The sequence below is a fragment of the Diabrotica virgifera genome, chromosome 2, assembly GCF_917563875.1.
Source record: "Diabrotica virgifera virgifera chromosome 2, PGI_DIABVI_V3a".
NCBI classification, from domain to species: domain Eukaryota; kingdom Metazoa; phylum Arthropoda; class Insecta; order Coleoptera; family Chrysomelidae; genus Diabrotica; species Diabrotica virgifera.
In genome coordinates, this window is record NC_065444.1 from 75,151,483 (window position 1) to 75,171,081 (window position 19,599).

Consider the following 19,599-nt stretch of genomic DNA (forward strand, 5'->3'; position numbering starts at 1 on the left):
CCCTAGATGGGTCTTTGCGGGTCTTGCTATGTCCTTCCATTCAGATCTTTCTTGTGACCTTCTCCATTGTCTTATGTTTATGATTTTCATGTCGTCTTCGTCTTCCACGTCATCCAACCATCTCGTCCTGGGCCTTCCTTTTTTTCGCCTTCCTCTGGCCTTTCATTATAATATTTTCTTTGTTATTTTTGCATTATCTTGTCTCTGTATACAACCATCTCCCTATACAACCATCTCCCTCTACAACTTAAATCTGCAACATCTTTCCCCAAGTTCCGTAAAATGACTAAAGCCTATTTATCTGAAAGACCATATTATTCAATAGCAGAGTTTCTTAACCAATAACTAAGAAATTACAGTATTGTTATGTATAAGTAGAATCTTAATCCATATTTGAGTGTCATATGCAGCAGCATAACTTATTAAATTTCTTATTAAATTTCTTAAGGTAGATTACGCAATTTGCAATTTTTTTTTAATTTTGCAATAGATTGTTACTGATTTTTATTTGACTTTATTATGTTTTATTTATATTGACGATTTGTATAATTTTAGTAAATTGTATTTGTTATTGTTTTTATTTATGATTCTTGTAAGCTTTGTCTATAAAATTGTTAAATTTTTCATGACAATAAAGCATATTTCTATTCTATTCTATTCATACACCAGCCATGACAGTTTTTGACTTTTCACAAATCTTACAATATCATAACCTTTATTCCATTCGTTAACCTCGTTGTTTCTCCTGAATATTATCTACTTAAATTATCCACTAACTTAAAAATAGAGGAAGAGGTAAAACACATAATAAAAAAGCAAATAGAATAGGTATATGGATGTATAAGAAATTCTATTTAGAGAATTTATTAATTGAAGTGATAAACAGAATATAAATATCAGTAATGTCATATAAAGCTAAAACTGGTGCTAATACCAACGAGACATTAAGACGATTAGAAACAGAAAATCAAAGCGAGTATCATTAAAACGGAGAATGAATTGATCGAAATAAATCAATGGAAGATGATCCATGGGAAGGGCAGAGAAAGGATGGATTGCGAAAAATTTATTAAATTCGTTGTTTTATATGTACCTATAACTACTTACCAGCGGTGTGTAAACGTTGACAAATAAACAATCTTCATTTTCTCCCGAAACTGGGTCGGCAATTTGTTGGTAACAAACTTTGTCATTACGAGTAGCGTCAAAGACACCCTCCCATTTATCGACTGGTTGTGGTTCCTTAAATATAAAATAGATAAAAATAATATATATGTATACATACATAAATGTTAATACACTATATTATAGTCCGTCCGCTATAACTTTTCCCATGCGTTACGATTCATTTTCAATCAAATTGTGTCAAAACATAAATTGAAACGAACGTCGATGTCTATGTACATTTTGTATACTGTATCTACACACATCGGCGTACGTTTCACTTTCTGTTTTGACTTGATTGAAAATGAATCGTACCGCATTGGAAAAGTTATAGCGGACGGACTATACCCTCTATTAGATTTAAAGAGTATTAGGAGAATCAATAACGAAGGTACGATTTAATGCCGTTTTGGCAAGATTGCCATCTTTGTTTTTGTATCAATATTTCAAAATTTGAGAACGATAACAAGGTTATGGAAGACCCTGAATATTCATCAGTAATTTAAAAATGTGAAGATTACAGCTACCTTCTATTTTTGTAAATAACTTTTTTGATCGATCTTATAATAGCATAATACACTGGCGGGCAAAAAATTTAGGTCACTAGATGAATTATACACGTTTGATGCCTCGAATTTCCTAAACCTGTTGTTCGATTTGAGTGATTTTTTTAGTAGGTTTTAGCTTTATTATTTAAGAATCTCAATGTATTAATATTGTTGCTAGACAGGTAAATGTCATTTTATACCGGGTGTAACAATCATACTGTGTTTTTTTTTAAGTTCGGAACACTCTTTGGAATATTATAGCATATAAGATAAAATATTGAAATTAAAACTTAATTGTAGCCTTAGACTTTCTTAACATTTTCTTTTTTGATTTATTTGCTTATGTTGGATAATAAAAAAATTAGGTACTTTAACAACTAGCCACGTTCTTCAACTATACAGGGTGTTTCTAAATAAGTGCGACAAACTTTAAGGGGTGATTCTGCATGAAAAAATAATGACTGTTTGCTTTGTAAATATATGTCCACAAATCCTTCATTTCCGAGATATGGGATGTTGAATTTTTTCTTACAAACTAACGGTTTATTTGTTGCTCTAAAACCGGTTGAGATATGCAACTGAAATTTGGTAGGTTTTAAGAGGTAGTTATTGAGCATTTTTTGACATACAACTAAGAATTTTATATTCACCATTGGCGTGCATGCGGGATGTATCTAAAATATTTATACCCGTATGCATGCCAATGGTGAATATAAAATTCTTATTTGTATGTCAAAAAATGCGCAATAACTACCTCTTAGAACGTACCAAATTTCATTTGCATATCTCAACCGGATTTAGAGCAACAAATAAACTGTCAGTTTGTAAGAAAACATTCAACATCCCGTATCTCGGAAACGAAACATTTGTGGACATATCTTTATAATGCAAACAGTCATTATTTTTTCATGCAAAATTACCCCATAAAGTTTGTCGCACGTATTTAGAAACACCCTGTATTAATGAAGAACATGGCTAGTTGTTAAAGTACATAACTTTTTTACTATACAACATTTGCAAATGAATTAAAAAAGAAAATGTTAAGAAAGTCTAAGGCTACCGGAGCACACTACTTCGCTCCCAAGGTCAAAAAACCCTCGTAATTACATACTAGTTCGCTCCGAAAACCATAACCTAGTTCGCTCCCATGGTTAAGCGGATTAAGTAATCTTTTAAGTTCTAGGAAAATTTATATCGGAAAAATTGGTATTTACTGTGACTTATGTATTTTATATAGAAACAATATTTATAAAATATTAGTTGTTACATATGTATATAACTAATGACCGTTTTGAAGTGTAATTTTACTCGTTAATACTGATTTGCTTGAAAATCTGGGTTCAGGTTCTACTTACCCTCGACTTCAAAGTTGGACTTGTGCCGTTGGTTGCTTTTACTTGAGGGGTGAAAGTCACCCCTTCTCATGGGTGAGAAAACATACATTTGAAATAAGTCCAGAACTCGACAAATTGACTAATTCTAAGGAATTTTTATTCTAAGTAATAGTTTATAGATCGTTTTTTTAACTGAGTTAATAATTTTCGAGTTACTTGTGAGTAAAAATGTTTATTTTTCGACAAAAAACACGTTTTCGGGCGTTTTTTCTCAAATAATTGAAAAAATAAATATTTTGTTGAAAAAAGAATATGCTTAGCAAAAATACAGCTTGTTTAATTTCGCTGTGTATCAACTTCAATGGTTTTTCACACAAATCGTCCATTGCCTTCCGCTTAACACCATTACTGAATTTTTTCCGGTTTAACGCTGTTTTTGATAAACTTTCATGGGTGTGGTTTTCACTATATTCAACTATATATAAAGTTTTATCAACAAATATATAAAGTTTTACCAATTGCTTTGCAACTTTTTTCTACACACTGCCAACGTTATTAGCAAGCATTTTATGGAAGGTATACTTGCAATTGTCAATAAATAACATATACTTGCCCTTTTCAAATTCAAACATTCAAACCGTAGGTAACTAAAGTAATAATGTTGAGATTTGCACCACCCTTGTATCTTATCATAAAATTTCAGGTGACTACTAATTACCAATCTTTTCAAAGGAGTATATCCCTTGCAGTTTCTTATAGCAAAAAACCCAATCAATATTTAACAAGGGAATATGAGCTCTAACATCATACTAATTTAGTGATACATATATGGTTATAATAATTTTAATATAATTTTAAGTACGAAGTATTTTTATATTTATAATCTAGTAAAATAAAATTACACTACATGTAAATCAAAATGTAAATTCGTACAGGCTGAAACAAATTTTATATCAAAGTTTAGGTGGGTACAAAAGAAATTTTCAAAAAAGTATCCAAATCATACAAGGGGATCATTGTTTAAATAATTAAAAAGAGTCATTTTTGCAAAAAAAATTACTTTTTTAACTGCTGAGGTCATTCAATTACTAATGAAGGTCTATAGTAATATTTTCTGCCAAGTTAAAGGGCAAACCTGTCACATAAGACTTACTAAATTAAATTTGACCCCCTATTTATTTAAATAATTATTCATAAAACTTTAAAAACAAATTTGCAAAAAAATATTTTTAACGTTTTAAATAAGCACTATAAAATACCTTATTTTACATGAGAAGTTGCGCTATGTTATCGGTATTAATAAAAAAAAATGGGTCCAAAAATATTTAATATTTTTTAAGATATGGAATTTGTTTATCAAATGTTACTCTGTTTTCAATCGCAAAAACGTGGTTGTTGCCAAAGAAATATTCACCTGTATTAAATCCTATTATTTTTATTCTTATGTATATTTTCGATAAATGTATTGACAAATTCAAATTTCAATTAAACTTCCCCCTAAAATGGCATTTGAAAATTATTCAAATTTGTTTATAATTTGGTTTTTTAATAACGTCACGGGTATTAATTATTTTGAAATTCCGTTTCGATAATTGGGTTCCTGGGAATTTTTCACTAATTAACAAATTTTTTTGTCTTTTTTTCCTCTTCTTTTTTTTCTTTTAGTTATATTACTATGGGCCCTTTTAGGGTTAAGTTTCATTAAAATGTCGAATCTCTAAGTTGTAGATTCTAGACCTAAAAATATTAAGATTGGTCTAAATTCACTTAAATAAAATGTGACTACTTACTGAGTTACAGGGTGTTTTATTTAAAAATTTAAAAATTATTTTTACCAAGTATTTTCAAACTATTTGACGTATCCTTATCATACTTGGCAGAAAGTGTGGGTACTATACAGTCTACTAAATTGTGATAAATAAAAGTTTCTATCTACTACCAGAGGCGTACGACATGGGATAGTTAATGGTTGACCCTTCCCAAATTCTACGCCACTGAGGTAATTACTATTTTAGCGAAATTTTTCGATTCTCCAATACTTTCTAAGTAAATAATATACTCTTTACTGGTAACGCTTAAGTCATTAGTTTTCGAGATATTGGACGCTAAAAATGAAACGGCATAATTATTTTGATTCATTCATTCATTCATTTTAAACTTCCAATATCTCTCAAACTGATGACTTTATCGATACCAATAAAGCTATTTACATATAAAGTATTGGAGAATCGAAAAATTTCGCTAAAATAGTAATTCACTCAGTGGCGTAGAATTTGGGAAGGGTCAATCATTCACTATCCCCTGTCGTACGCCTCTGGAACTATCTAGAAACGTTTATTAATCACAATTTAGTAGGGTCTATAATAGCCACACTTTCTGCCAAGTATGATAAGGATACGTCAAATAGTTTTAAATTACTTGGTAACAATAATTTTTTAAATTTTTAAATAAAACACCCTGTAACTCAGTAAGTAGCCACATTTTATTTAACAGATTTTAGTTAAATCTTAATATTTTTATTTTAAAATTTAGCCCTAAAAGGGTCCGTAGTAATATAACTACAAGAAAAAAAAGAAGAAGAAAAAACGACAAAAAAATTTGTTAATTAGTAGAAAATTTCCAGGAACCCAATTATCGAAACGGAATTTCAAAATACTTAATCCCCGCGACGTTATTAAAAAACAAATTATAAACAAATTTGAATAATTTTCAAATGCCATTTTAGGGGGGAGTTTCATTGAAATTTAAATTTATCAATACATTTATCGAAAATTTACATAAAATTAAAAATAATAAGATCTCCAACAGGTGAATATTTCTTTGGGAACAACCGCGTTTTTGCAATTGAAAATATAGTAACATTTAATAAACAAATTCAATATCTTAAAAAACATTAAATATTTTCCGACCAATTTTTTTTGCTTAATACTGGTAACATAGCGCAACTTAATTTGTAAAACAAGATATTTTATAGTGCTTATCTAAAACGCTAAAAATGATTTTTTGCAAATTTGTTTTTAAAGTTTTATATACAATTATTTAAATAAATATAGGGTCAAATTTAATACAGTAAGGGTCGGTTGTTCGAACGCTAATCAACATTGATTACTATCAAATATTTAATTACTGTCACAACTGTCAATGTCAACTTTGGTTGGGTTGCTGAAAACGTAGTTAATTATAATTATGAGATTAGTTAGTCAATTAACATAACAATTATTAACATAATTGATTAACTAATTTCATAATTGTCATCAATAATTATGTTTTCGGCAACCCAACCAAAGTTGACATTGACAGTTGTGACAGTAATTAAGTATTTGATAGTGATCAATGTTGATTAACGTTCGAACAACCGGCCCTAAGTATTATGTGAAAGATTTACCCTTCAACCTTGCAGAAAAATCCCATAGACCTTCATTAATAAGTGAATTACCTCAGCAGTTAAAAAAGTATTTTTTTTTGCAAAAATGACCACTTTTTAATTATTTAAACAATGATCCCCTTGTATGATTTGGATACTTTCCTGAAAATATCTTTTGTACCCACCTAAACTTTAATATAAAATTTGTTTTAACCTGTACGAATTTACATTTTGACTTTTTTTATTTTATTAGGCTATTAGGTAAATACAAAGTTTCAGAAATATTTATTAAACATTGTATTAATAAAATGTATCAAAGTACCTGCTTGATGAAGGAAACATTGTTTATATACGATGACCCTGGCTATTAATTATTATTCATTATGTACCCAGTGAAGGCATTTTTAAACTATCTTTTCTAAGAAATATATGGCCGGAGCGAATTTACCTATGCCCCTTTTCTATAGGGTATTAAAATCTGGCCGCCGGAGCGAACTAGTATACGCCCAAGGCTACAATTGAGTTTTAATTTCAATATTTTATCTATGCTATAATACAGGGTGAGTCATGAGGAACTGTACATACTCCTACCTCGTATAGAGGCCCCTATGGGGAATAACAAATGGCCATTAAAAAGTGTCTGCTCCCATTGTTTAATAATATAAAGGGCGAGTTTCGCATTTTGACAGAAATTTATATTCGTCATAATTTTTGAACGGTCAGATCGACGTGTCTCTTATTTTGGCCAATCGTTACACTATTACCACCTAATCAACTGATTTATTCAAACTAGAAAAAAATCAGATCTGGCTTTAAAAAATTAGTTCGTTTGGATCTTAGAAAAAATTTCACACTGTATACGCTTTTTGAAAACTCTAATATGAATTTTACAAATAAGACAAATAGGCAATTAAAATGACATATTTATTTTTTTCCCCACACGATTACTTAATTTTTTATAAAAAAAAATCAAATTTGCCTATGAATTAAAAGTTTGGTAAAGTAAACTATAGATTTAAAAAAATTAACTTTTATTACAAAAATTAATTTTTTTTAACAAATATTTGATTTATGTTACCACCCAATCAACTGATTTATTCAAACTAGAAAAAAATCAGGTTCGGCTTTAAAAAATTATTTCGTTTGGGACTTAGAAAAAATTTCACCCTGTATACGCTTTTTGAAAACTCTAATATGAATTTTACAAATTAGACAAATAGGCAATTAAAATGGCATATATATTTTCTTCCCCACACGATTACATACTTAATTTTTTATTAAAAAGTCAAATTTGTCAAAATCGCAATTTTACCATAAAAATAAAAAAAATTAAACAACGTTTTTCTTAAAATTAAAAGTTTCACCATTTTTTTTTCAATAACACGTCTAGATCTAAAACTCCCCATAACACTTCTCTTTGGACTCTATAGTTTAACATAGACGTGATCATTTAAATTTTTTCACTTAATTTTTGCGATTTAACTTTGCAATTCACGAAGCTGCACTTTTTATTTTTAAAAATTCATAACTTTTACGAGAAGAAGACTGAAAGTCTACAACAATAATTGTCATAGTCTTCACAATGGTAAAAGATATGGGTTGTAAAAATTTCAGAAAAAAAAAATTTGGAACGTTGTAGCGAGTTAAACCGTGATTTCATCTTTTTTTTTCATTTTTAGGTTAAAATTCCGATTTTGACAAATTTGATTTTTTAATAAAAAATTAAGTAATAGTGTGGGGAAAAAATAAATATGCCATTTTAATTGCCTACTTGTCTAATTTGTAAAATTCATATTAGAGTTTTCAAAAAGCGTATACAGGGTGAAATTTTTTCTAAGACCAAAACGAAATAAAAGTTCGATCTTCATAATAATTTTTTTAAATCCGGACCTGATTTTTTTTCTAGTTTGATTAAATCAGTTGAATGGGTGGTAACATAAATTAAATATTTGTTCAAAAAAAAAATAATTTTTGTAATAAAATAATTTTTTTTATATCTATGGTTCACTTTACCAATCTTTTAATTATTATTCATAGTCAAATTTAATTTTTTTTATAAAAAAGTTAAGTTATCATGTGGGGAAATAATAAATATACCATTTTAATTGCCTATTTGTCTAATTCGTAAAATTCATATTAGAGTTTTCAAAAAGCGAAAACAGGATGAAATTTTTTCTAAGACCCAAACGAACTAATTTTTTAAAGCCGGAGCTGATTTTTTTTTCAGTTTGAATAAATCAGTTGATTGGGTGGTAACATAAATCAAATATTTGTTAAAAAAATTTAATTTTTGTAATAAAAGTTATTTTTTTTTAATCTATGGTTTACTTTACCAAACTTTTAATTCATAGTCAAATTTGATTTTTTTTATAAAAAATTAAGTAATCGTGTGGCGAAAAAATTATTATGTCATTTTAATTGCCTATTTGTCTAATTTGTAAAATTCATATTAGAGTTTTCAAAAAGCGTATACAGTGTGAAATTTTTTCTAAGACCCAAACGAACTAATTTTTTAAAGCCGAGCCTGATTTTTTTCTAGTTTGAATAAATTAGTTGATTACGTGGTAATAGTGTAACGATTGACCAAAATAAGAGACACGTCGATCTGACCGTTCAAAAATTATGACGAATATAAATTTCTGTCAAAATGCGAATCTCGCCCTGTATATTATTAAACAAGGGGAGCAGACACTTTTTAATGGTCATTTGTTATTCCCCATAGGAGCATCTATACGAGGTAGGAGTATGTACAGTTCCTCATGACTCACCCTGTATTCCACAGTGTGCTCCGAAATTTAAGGAAAAAACACAGTATGATTGTTACACCCGGTATAAAATGACATATTTAACTGTCTAGCAACAATATTAATACATTGGGATTCTAAAACAATAAAACTATAAGATACTAAAAAATCACTCAAATCGGACAACAGGTTTAGGAAATTCGAGGCATCAAACATGTATAATTCATCTAGTGACCTAAATTTTTTGCCCGCCAGTGTAGTTAACAGATATAATAGACTTCATCACAAAAGTTGGTCACCATGCATAAACATATACTATTTATTTTCTGTTTTCAACAACGCGAAATAAAAACTGCTTAATACTAATATATATAATACATACTACAAGACATGTCAGTTTATAATGTTCTCCGCCGTTTTCGACTTCCACTTAGTCCGGTTGTTCCATAGGTCCTCTTCTGTTTCTTTCCCTCAGCTCTTTGTCTATTCCTTCGCTCCAACATCTTCTCCGTCTACCTCGTTTTCTCTTTCCTTTTGGTTGTCATTTTAGTACGGCTTATGGTATTCGTTGTGCATCCATTCTTTGTATATGTCCGAACCTTATAAGTTATTTTATTGATTAGTCATCCGTGACTGTTCCTTTGACTCATATTCTTTCTCTAATGCGTTCGTTGGTAATCCTTTCTCTTCTAGATCTTTCTGTTGCTCTTCTCCAAAAATCCATTTCCGTTGCTCTCAGCGTTGCCAGTTTTCTTTCTTTCAGTGGCCATACCTCATGGCTGTATAGAGTGATACTTTTTATTAAAGTCTCATATATCCTATTATTTTCTTTGCTGATGGATTAGTACCATAAAATACTCTTTAACAAATTACTTACAATTACAAAGTGCTTACTTACCCTAAATCTCAACGATCCCGTTGGAGGTTTAGCGAACGGTATTTGTTGAAACCTATAGAATGATTTACCCTGAGTACCAGCTTCCTCACTTCCTTGAACTTGACCATTTGGTGTATCAACAATAATTTGTGCATTCTAAAATACAAAAAAAAATAAAAACGTAATCTTAAAAAACTAAAAAAAAACAAAATCATCTTACGACCAAAACAGATAAACGAAAGAGAGAGAGAGAGAGAGAGAGAGAGAGAGAGAGAGAGAGAATCTTTATTATAGCTATCTCTCTCGTTCCATCCCTCCTTGTGGAGTATTGGCGCTTATGCGTTTCTTGGCCAAAACCGTAAGATTGCTTTCTGGCCGGGACAGCGCCGTATTACTCCATTACTTTTTACTTCACTCTGAAGCGAGTAAAGAGGCTAAGGAAAATGAGCGCAGTAAATGAAATACAGTAAACCGAATCCGTATTAACAACCTGAGATATGCGGGCGATACTGTGTTCTTACTATAGTCCAGAGAAATAAGATTTTTCTCGTGACACATCCCCCTCCAGGCCGAAACCAAATTTTTTGAGTAGTATGGACATCTATATTATTAACCTATATGTTTCCTGCAGCCGATTTTGATGATTTACATAGTTATAAACAAATGAAGATCGAAAAACGGTAAATTATCGCTTTTTTCGTCTATTACCAAAATGTTAAGCACTCTAAACAAATTTGAGAGTAAGAAACTCATAGATCGTATAAAAAACTTCAATATGGCATTCGCTGAATATGTCCATCCTTATTGGTTGCTTAGAAAATTGCAAAATAAATCATAAATTTTGAGTTTTTATAAATATTCATAACTTAGGTAAAAATTAACTTAGAATCTTCTTATTACACGGAATGCCGAGACTTCTTGTACTTAAATTATATTTTAAATTTCAAAGCAATTGGTCAAATAGTTTAAAAGTTATTTCATTTGTTTATCCCAAATTCATTTTTTTTGCAACACTATAAGTCAGAAAATTACGAGGTTACAATAATACTTCAGACAGTTTATGAAAGAAGAACATTTATACTATTACCTTAATTAAAAATAAATGACAAAAATAATTTTAAACAGTGTAAAATTATTTTGCAAAAACATGTCGATTTTTTGCTTACTTATAAACAATTAGAATAACTTTTTAACCGCTACCCGTAGAAAAATTATTTTTTCACATTTAGAAAGACTGAGTTTTTATACACATTTAGAAAGAAAAACAACTGTTCTAGGACATTTAGGGACAAAGTTAGCCCCCTCATTTTTTTAATTCACATGTTTTTGCAAAATTATTTTGCAATATTTATAATTATTTTTTGTCATTTTTTTTAATTAAATAAATACCGTAAATTTTCTTCTTTCATAAACTATCCAAAATATTACTGTAACTTCATCATTTTCTGACTTACAGTGTTGCAAAAAAAATTAATTTTGGATAAACAAATTAAATAACTTTTAAACTATTTGACCAATTGCTTTGAAATTTAGGGTATGATTTAAGCACCATAAGTCTCAGCATTCCATGTAATAAGAAGGTTCTAAGTTAATTTTTACATAAGTTATGAATATTTATAAAAACTCAAAATTTATGATTTATTTGGCAAATTTTCTAAGCAACCAATAAGGATAGACATATTCAGCGAACGCCATATTGAAGTTTTTTATACGGTTTATGAGTTTATTACTCTCAAATTTGTTTAAAATGCCCAATTTTTTAGTAATAGACGAAAAAAGCGAAAATTTACCGTTTTTTGATCTTCATTTGTTTATAACTATGTATATCATCAAAATCGGCTGCAGGAAACATATAGGTTATTATTATAGATGACCATATTACTCGAAAAATTTGGTTTGGGCCTGGAGGGGTTTGTGTCACCAACACGATATTTTTTTTCCTTACTTCTCTGAACTACTAGTAGAGAACACTGATGATCTTCAAAGAATAGTTCGAATGGTATATACCGCTTGTCATAAACTATACCCAAAAAATGCACCTAGACAAAATAAAGTTTTTAGTTTTTACCAAGAGACCAAAAATATTAATGCCTAACTCATTATAGTACTGGATCCGAATATAGGTCGACCTGCAACCGTCTGCTTTCTGCTTATTTTTTATTAAATTTCATACATAGACAAATACGACTTGTATGGGTTGCCTATTAAAATCGTTTCATAGCTATCTTTAAGGGGGAGGGGTAGGGGTTGAAATCAACATTTCAATCAAATTTTTTTTTGAAAATATGGTAGAATTAAAAAATGAATAACCATTTTCAATTTCGTTGCAAAACGAAAATACAGCCGAACCATATTGTAGTCCAATCAGAGAGTGCTGCAAGCACCTCTACCGGTTTCGAAACTTATTAGTCTCTCATCAGGAGGCACATATGCTGCTCTCCCTGATCCAACCAAAACAAACCCCAGCGTGCAGTCCCGGATCGCAACGAACGAAATGGCATGGATGCCCTAGCGGCAACTGCTAGCAAAAAGACTAAGTTTTCACTCTAATGGCATATAAAACAACATAATGCTATTCTACATCCCACCAGAATGAAAACAAGTCTCAGCATCCGTATGGCTTGCAAATTGTAGAAGCCTCGGAGGTGTAACCAGAGAAGGTTCCCATTGTTTTCATTCTGGTGGGATGTAGAATAGCATTATGTTGTTTTATATGCCATTAGAGTGAAAACTTAGTCTTTTATGGTAGAATTATTTTATTTTTAAATTAAATAAGCATATTCAGTACAATTCATAAATTATTCAAGAAAAATTTCAAGGAAAAATATTGAAAAATAAGCCAACCAACGGTGGCAAATTTTTAAAGATACCCCAAAAAAAATGAATTTTGCGGTGGACATCAAAACTCATCACTGAATCATGGTAAACAAAAAATTCAAAAATATTTTATTAGCTTGTGAGTTTGTCGAGGTAACGCTGTAGAGTTTTTTTAGTTTTATCGACTTTTGACTTTTTAATATCACTCAACAATAAAAATTTTAGCAAAAAAGGGTAAAAATCAACATATTTATTATTGTTAAACAAAAAATAACTGGACAGCGTTACCTTAAGGAATGTCTAAAGAAAATAGGTTTGTTCTAGCATCAGTTTCAAACGGTTTGAAACCATCAGCGAATAGTGGACCAGCGCGAGTAGAGGGGATAGCACTGGTGACTGTATTATGTTCTCAAACTGACCAACTATTTGCTGACGGTTTCTAACTAGTTTGACTGTTTGCTAGAACATACCTAATATATACAAAATTGCGGGTGGGTCGGTCAAGTAGTTTTTGACTTACAATGGCTGCAGCCTTTGAAAAAGCAGTTTTGAGGAAAACGCATTTAAATTGTTCTCAACTTTTATTTTCATTTTTTGTCTGTCAAGTCGTAAAGTGATGCACACCGGAATATGTTTTTGAAACGCGGAGTAATTTACAAAAGAGAATCAGAACACCTGTTGACCGTTTCTCACTACGCTCAAGTGAGCTGGCGCGAATTTGCTGCAAAGTGAGTAGAAGGTAGGGAGGTAGGGAGATAGTGCTGAATATCCCTTCGACCTTCGACTTGCTTGCAGCAGGTTCGCACCAGCGCCCTTGAACGTAATGAACAATGGTCAACAGCTGTTCTCATATTCTTTTGTAAATTACTTTGCGATTCAAAAACCTATTTCGGTGTGCATCACTTTACGATTTGACAGACAAAAAAGAAATTGAAAATAAAAAATAAATAAAAGTTGACAATAAATAAACGCGTTTTCCTCAAACTTTTTTCAAAGGCTACAACCATTGTAACTCAAAAACTACGTGACCGACCCACCTGTAATTTTTGTATATATTTTCTTTAGAAAGGACCCCGCACAAACCTTATGGAAAATAGGTCTCAGTGGATTTCGTTCATAATTTGGGAAAATACTCTTTGAAGCATCCTGATAAAAAGTTCTCATGGGCACAACTCAATCGTATGAAGGATTTTCAAGATATAGAGGGCCAAACTCGGAAAATTATAAGATTTACGGGGTATTCCAATTCCGTGAGTTACTGGTTATTTGGCAACATGTAGAAGTTTGGATCAAGGAAAAGTACTAGTAATCTAGGGTTTTTTCCTGGCTAGCCAATGGCGACCTTTACTTTGACCTTGACCTTCAACGGACGTCATCTTCTAGAGTTTCGAGGGTTTTAGGCATTAAATTGATATAAACAGATTACTCATGGGTTTCTGGGATCGCAAAACACGAATATGCCATCAGAATTTAGCTCCGGATGACGTGGTGGCCAGGGCCACTGCAAGAGACGTCATCTTCTAGAGTTTCGATGGTTTTCGGCATTAAATTGATGCAAATGAATTACTGAGGGTTTTTGAGGTCGCTTAACACGAATATGCCACCAGAACCGACTCCCGGAGCACCTGGTTTCCAAGGTCAATGAAAGGGGCTCCTGGAGTTTCGAGGGTCTTTGGTACTACATGGATGCAACCGGATTACTCATAGGTTTTTGGAGTTGCTGAACACGAATACCCCATCAAAACAGACATCGGGATACCTGGTGCCAAAGGCATGTCAAACTTTGGAGGTTCGAGAGCTTTAGGTACTAAATTAATGGAAACTGATTACTCACCGGTTTTTGGGGCTGCTGAACGTGAATTCGATATCATATCCGATCCACGGAGCACCTGGTGCCTAAGGCAGATCTTCTTCTGGAGTTTCGACAGGTTTTGGCATTAAATTGATGCAGATGGGTATTACTCATTAGTTTTTGGGGCTGCTAAACACAAATACGCCATCAGAACAGACACCGGGGTACCTGGTGCCTAAGGCACGCCATCTTCTGTGGTTTCGAGAGTTTTCGTTACTAAATTGATGCAAGCGGATTATTCTTGTGTTTTTGGGGTTGCTGAGCACGAATATGACTTAGATAAAAGACTCTGGAATATCTAGTGGCCACGATGAATACCACTATCAAAATAGAATGTAGTAAATCAATATTAAAATAAATGAAGGAAAAACATTGTCAGATATAAATTGAATTTATATTTTTTATAATTAATTAAAACAATTGAATAGCACAACATAGTTATTTTAATAAAAATCTACAAATAGCAAAAAAACTATTCATCAATTTATACGCTTTCTTTAAACAGCAACTCAAAAAACATCCGAATACTCAGTGTGTACTAATCCGTTTGCATCAGTTTGGTACCGAAAACCCTCGAAATTCCAGAAGATGAGACGTGCCATAGTGCATGTTCGGTAGTATGCATGTATGCATGTTCGGCAACCCCAAAAACCTAAGAGTAATCCATTTGATTCCTCCGAAACTCCAGAAGATAACCTGTCTTAGGCACCAGGTGCTCCTGTGGCTGTGCTGATCACGTATTCGTGTTCAGCAACCCCAAAAACCTATAACTATTCATTTTGCATTAATTTAGTACCAAAGACCCTCGAAAATCCAGGAGCCCCTTTCATTGACCTTGGAAACGAGATGCTCCGGGAGTCGGTTCTGGTGGCATATTCCTGTTGAGCGACCTCAAAAAACCCTCCAGTAATTCATTTGCATCAATTAAATGCCGAAAACCATCGAAACTCTAGAAGATGACGTCCCTTGCAGTGGCCCTGGCCACCACGTCATCTGGAGGGCAATCCTGATGGCATATTCGTGTTTTGCGATCCCAAAAACCCATGAGTAATCTGTTTATATCAATTAAATGCCTAAAAACCCTCGAAACTCTAGAAGATGACGTCCGTTGAAGGTCAAGGTCAAAGTAAAGGTCGCCATTGGATATCCAGGAAAAAATTCTAGACTACTAGTACTTTTCCTTGATCCAAACTTCTACATGTTGCTAAATAACCAGTAACTCACGGAATTGGAATACCCCGTAAATCTTATAATTTTCCGAGTTTGGGCTTCTATATCTTGAAAATCCTTCATACAATTGAGTTGTGCCCATGAGAACTTTTTATCAGGATGCTTCAAAGAGTATTTTCCCACAGTATGAACGAAATCCACTGGGACCTATTTTCCATAAGGTTTGTGCGGGGTCCTTTATTGAGGTAACGCTGTCGAGACATTTTTTTGTTTTATGCTTATTTTTTGCTTAACAATAATAAATATGTTGATTTTCACACATTTTTTCAAACAAAAATTCGTTGTTTTGACTTCTGAGCTGAGTGATATCAAAAAGTCAAAGGTCGATAAAATTAAAAACTCGACAGCATTACCTCGAGAAACTCATTAGCTAATAAAATCTTTTTGAGTTTTTTGTTTAGCATGATCCAATGATAAGTTCTGAAGTCCACCGCAAAATTCACTGTATTTTTGAGGTGTCTTTAAAAATTTGCCACCGTTGGCTTATTTTTCAATATTTCTCCTTGAATTTTTTCTTGAATAACACAGGCCCACAGAAAAAATATTTTGTTTTGGTGCCGTGAATCTTTAAGCTGATTTTTCCTATATTAGGGGTGACAAATGGAAATATGGATTCCGTTTTTTTGTATCAGCTCTAGTTTTATGGATATGGCACATTCCGACATTAGTAGTTTTAATATTTAAGATAATGAAGAATATGCTATTCAAAGGAATATACATTGTTAGTTAAACTTCTTCCTCAGTATATTTGTTATTCTCACTGTATTACGCCATATTTATGCAAGAAATAGTACATTAATGCCGTTACATTATTCTTTTATAAGGGAATAAAACAGCTTGAAAAGTATTTTTAAACTTTTAAAACTCCTCCGTATTAAGCAAGGCCTAATAAAGCAATTCGTTAAGGCACTTGATTCTAATCCTTTGCCTACATAGGAAAGAAGCTGTCCCCGATAAGTACGCAAAAACTCAATGCTGGAATCTTTGATATACCACAGATCAGATTTCTTATAAGGGATCCGGCTTTTGTAGGGTCAATGAATGAGGTAGAGGAAAAAGCTTGGCTTTCTTTTGTGGACATTATGAAACATTTTCTGGGAAAGTGGGAAAACACAAAAGTAAAACAATGCTGAGCTGGTAAACCGTTTTCTAAATAACTTTCGATCACTTGGATGTAATATGAGCATCAAAGTCCACTATCTTCACAGCCACTTCCCTGAAAACTTAAGTGACACAAGTGAGGAACAAGGTGAGAGATTTCACCAAGACATAAAAACAATGGAGGACCGCTACCAAGGAAGATGGGACACCCATATGATGGCAGATTTTTGTTGGAGTTTGAAGAGAGCCTATTTAAAAGTTAGCTTTAGTTACGTCAAGTTTTTTTTCTACATATTTTGTTAGTTTTTTTCTCAAAACTAATTGTATACAGTGTTAGTCAAAAGTCCGTACCCCCCCTCGTATCTTTTGAACGGTTATACCTATAATAGTGAAATTTGGAGGGAGAAAATAAACGGACGTAAGCTTCTTAACTAGTTATGACAGGTGACGTCATAGTGACAGATGACGTTACAGAGCCACTGTGACCGATAATTTTAAATGGGACCTTATGGCAAGTGATACCTCGTATGAAAGGTATTTAAAATACCTATTCAGTCATACTAATTTTGTTTGAGTTTAAGCAAATTTTGATGAATAAATGAAATAAATATAAAATTGTAGTTTCGCATTTAATTAATAAAAATTCAAAATTCCGCCTATGATTACTTGTCAAACAGGTTGACGTTGACGTAAAAACTACTAGAGAATTAAAAAACGTCAACTTTTTTGACAAAAAATCCATAGGCGGACATTTGAATTTTTATTAATTAAATTCGAAACTACAATATTATATTTATTTAATTTATTCACCAAAATCAAAATCAACTTAAACCCAAAAAAATTAGAATGACTGAATAGGTATTTTAAATACCTTTCAAACGAGGTGTCACTTGCTATAAGGTCCCATTTAAAATTATCGGTCACAGTGGCTCTGTAACGTCATCTGTCACTATTACGTCACCTGTCATAACTAGTTAAGAAGCTTACGTCCGTTTATTTCCTCACTCCAAATTTCACTATTATAGGTATAACCGTTCAAAAGATACGAGGGGGGGTATGGACTTTTGACTAGCACTGTATATGTTTCCTTGTACAAAGAGTTTTATTGTAACTAGTTAAATGGCTTAAAATATACGTATTTTCTAATTGTGTGATTTTTGTTTCAATTTAGTATATCCATATCAGCATATTCGTATTTTAATGCATAAGAGCTGGCATGACCTACGTTATCATGAAAACTAGAGCTGATATGGCAAAACTAAAGCCATATTCGGAATCAGCACCCCAAATATACCTAAAATCAGCTCTAAATACTTTGGCACCAAAAACACTGTAGGCCTGTGATAATCTATGAATTGTACTGAATATGCTTATTTAATTTAAAAATAAAATAATTTTCCATGCTGTAAAGAAAAATGTGCTTGAAATATTGATTTCAACCCCTAAGCCCCCCGTTAAGGATAGCTATGACACGATTTTGATAGGCAACCCATGCTAGAAATATTTGTCTATGTATGAAATTTAAAAAAAAATGTTTCATCCGGCAAGCAGATGGGTGCAGGTCGACCTATATTCCGATCAACTATAATTGTTAACCAAAATATCAAATGTGTGCAAATTGGAACGCTAATAAATAATGATAATTTTTGGATATCTAAGAACACGAATTGAACATCGTGCTTTGTCTGACATAAAAATGAAAGAATTATTTTGTAACAGAACTGTAATTAATATCTTAACACTGCGTATGTTGAACACATATGGGATTGAAGCTTACTAAAGTAATAATGAAAAAGGTGAAACTTCTTGAGATGTGACAGAAAAATCATAAAAATATCTTGTAAGACCCAGTTACGAATACGAAAGTTGCTATATCAAGGCAGTGAGAGAGAGCCGAAGGACCAAACTCCAGTCCCTTCGAGTTATCATTCAAAGGAAGGTTATAGGAAAACGTAGCGTTCAAAAGAAGACGGTACCTTAAAAATAAAAAAGAATAAAATAAAAATTTATCAATAAAATTGTTGCTGCATTACATCTAACTTAATGTACTTACGGTATACACACAGATAAATAAAAAATAAATTAAATGTAATAACATTGTGATAAGTTAACTCAAATAACTTAAAATCTCAAAAACGTATTGTGTGAACGCTATTTATTGACATCATTACATCTTTGCAGACTCATTTGAATTTTATCATTACAAATATATGATAAGTACTTGATTAACCATTGTCGTTGCCAAAGAGCGGCAAATAAGGATTTTTTTCTCTAATAAACGAATATATTAAGAATTTTTGAGACTTCAAATATTGTATATCATTAATCGCCAATAACAAGCCTTAGGTGTTAAGAGGTTAGTCAGAATTTCACGTCATAGTGACAGAAAATATAAGTTTCCTTTGCATCGAGAATTAGAAAAATGTGAATAAGCATATAAAGTAACCCGCACTAACCTTATCGAAATTAGGTCCCACTGAAATTCGTTCATACTTTGGAAAAATACTCTTTGAAGCATCCTGGTAGAAAGTTCTCATGGGCACAACTCAATCGTATGAAGTATTTTCA

At 31.8% G+C, this 19,599-nt stretch overlaps 1 protein-coding gene across 1 annotated transcript in view; it reads right to left on the bottom strand.

The window, feature by feature from the left end:
- The window catches only part of LOC114333514 (cholinesterase 2), an 80,293-nt gene extending 61,095 nt beyond the window's left edge, over window positions 1-19,198 (bottom strand). The window contains exons 1-3 of the mRNA XM_028283399.2: window positions 19,085-19,198; window positions 10,053-10,187; window positions 1,108-1,242 (exon numbers count right to left, since the gene is read on the bottom strand). Of these exons, the coding sequence (XP_028139200.1) occupies window positions 1,108-1,242; window positions 10,053-10,187; window positions 19,085-19,129 (315 nt within the window). The 5' untranslated portion in view covers window positions 19,130-19,198. The remainder of the gene's footprint in view (window positions 1-1,107; window positions 1,243-10,052; window positions 10,188-19,084) is intronic.
- Window positions 19,199-19,599: the final 401 nt, after the last annotated feature.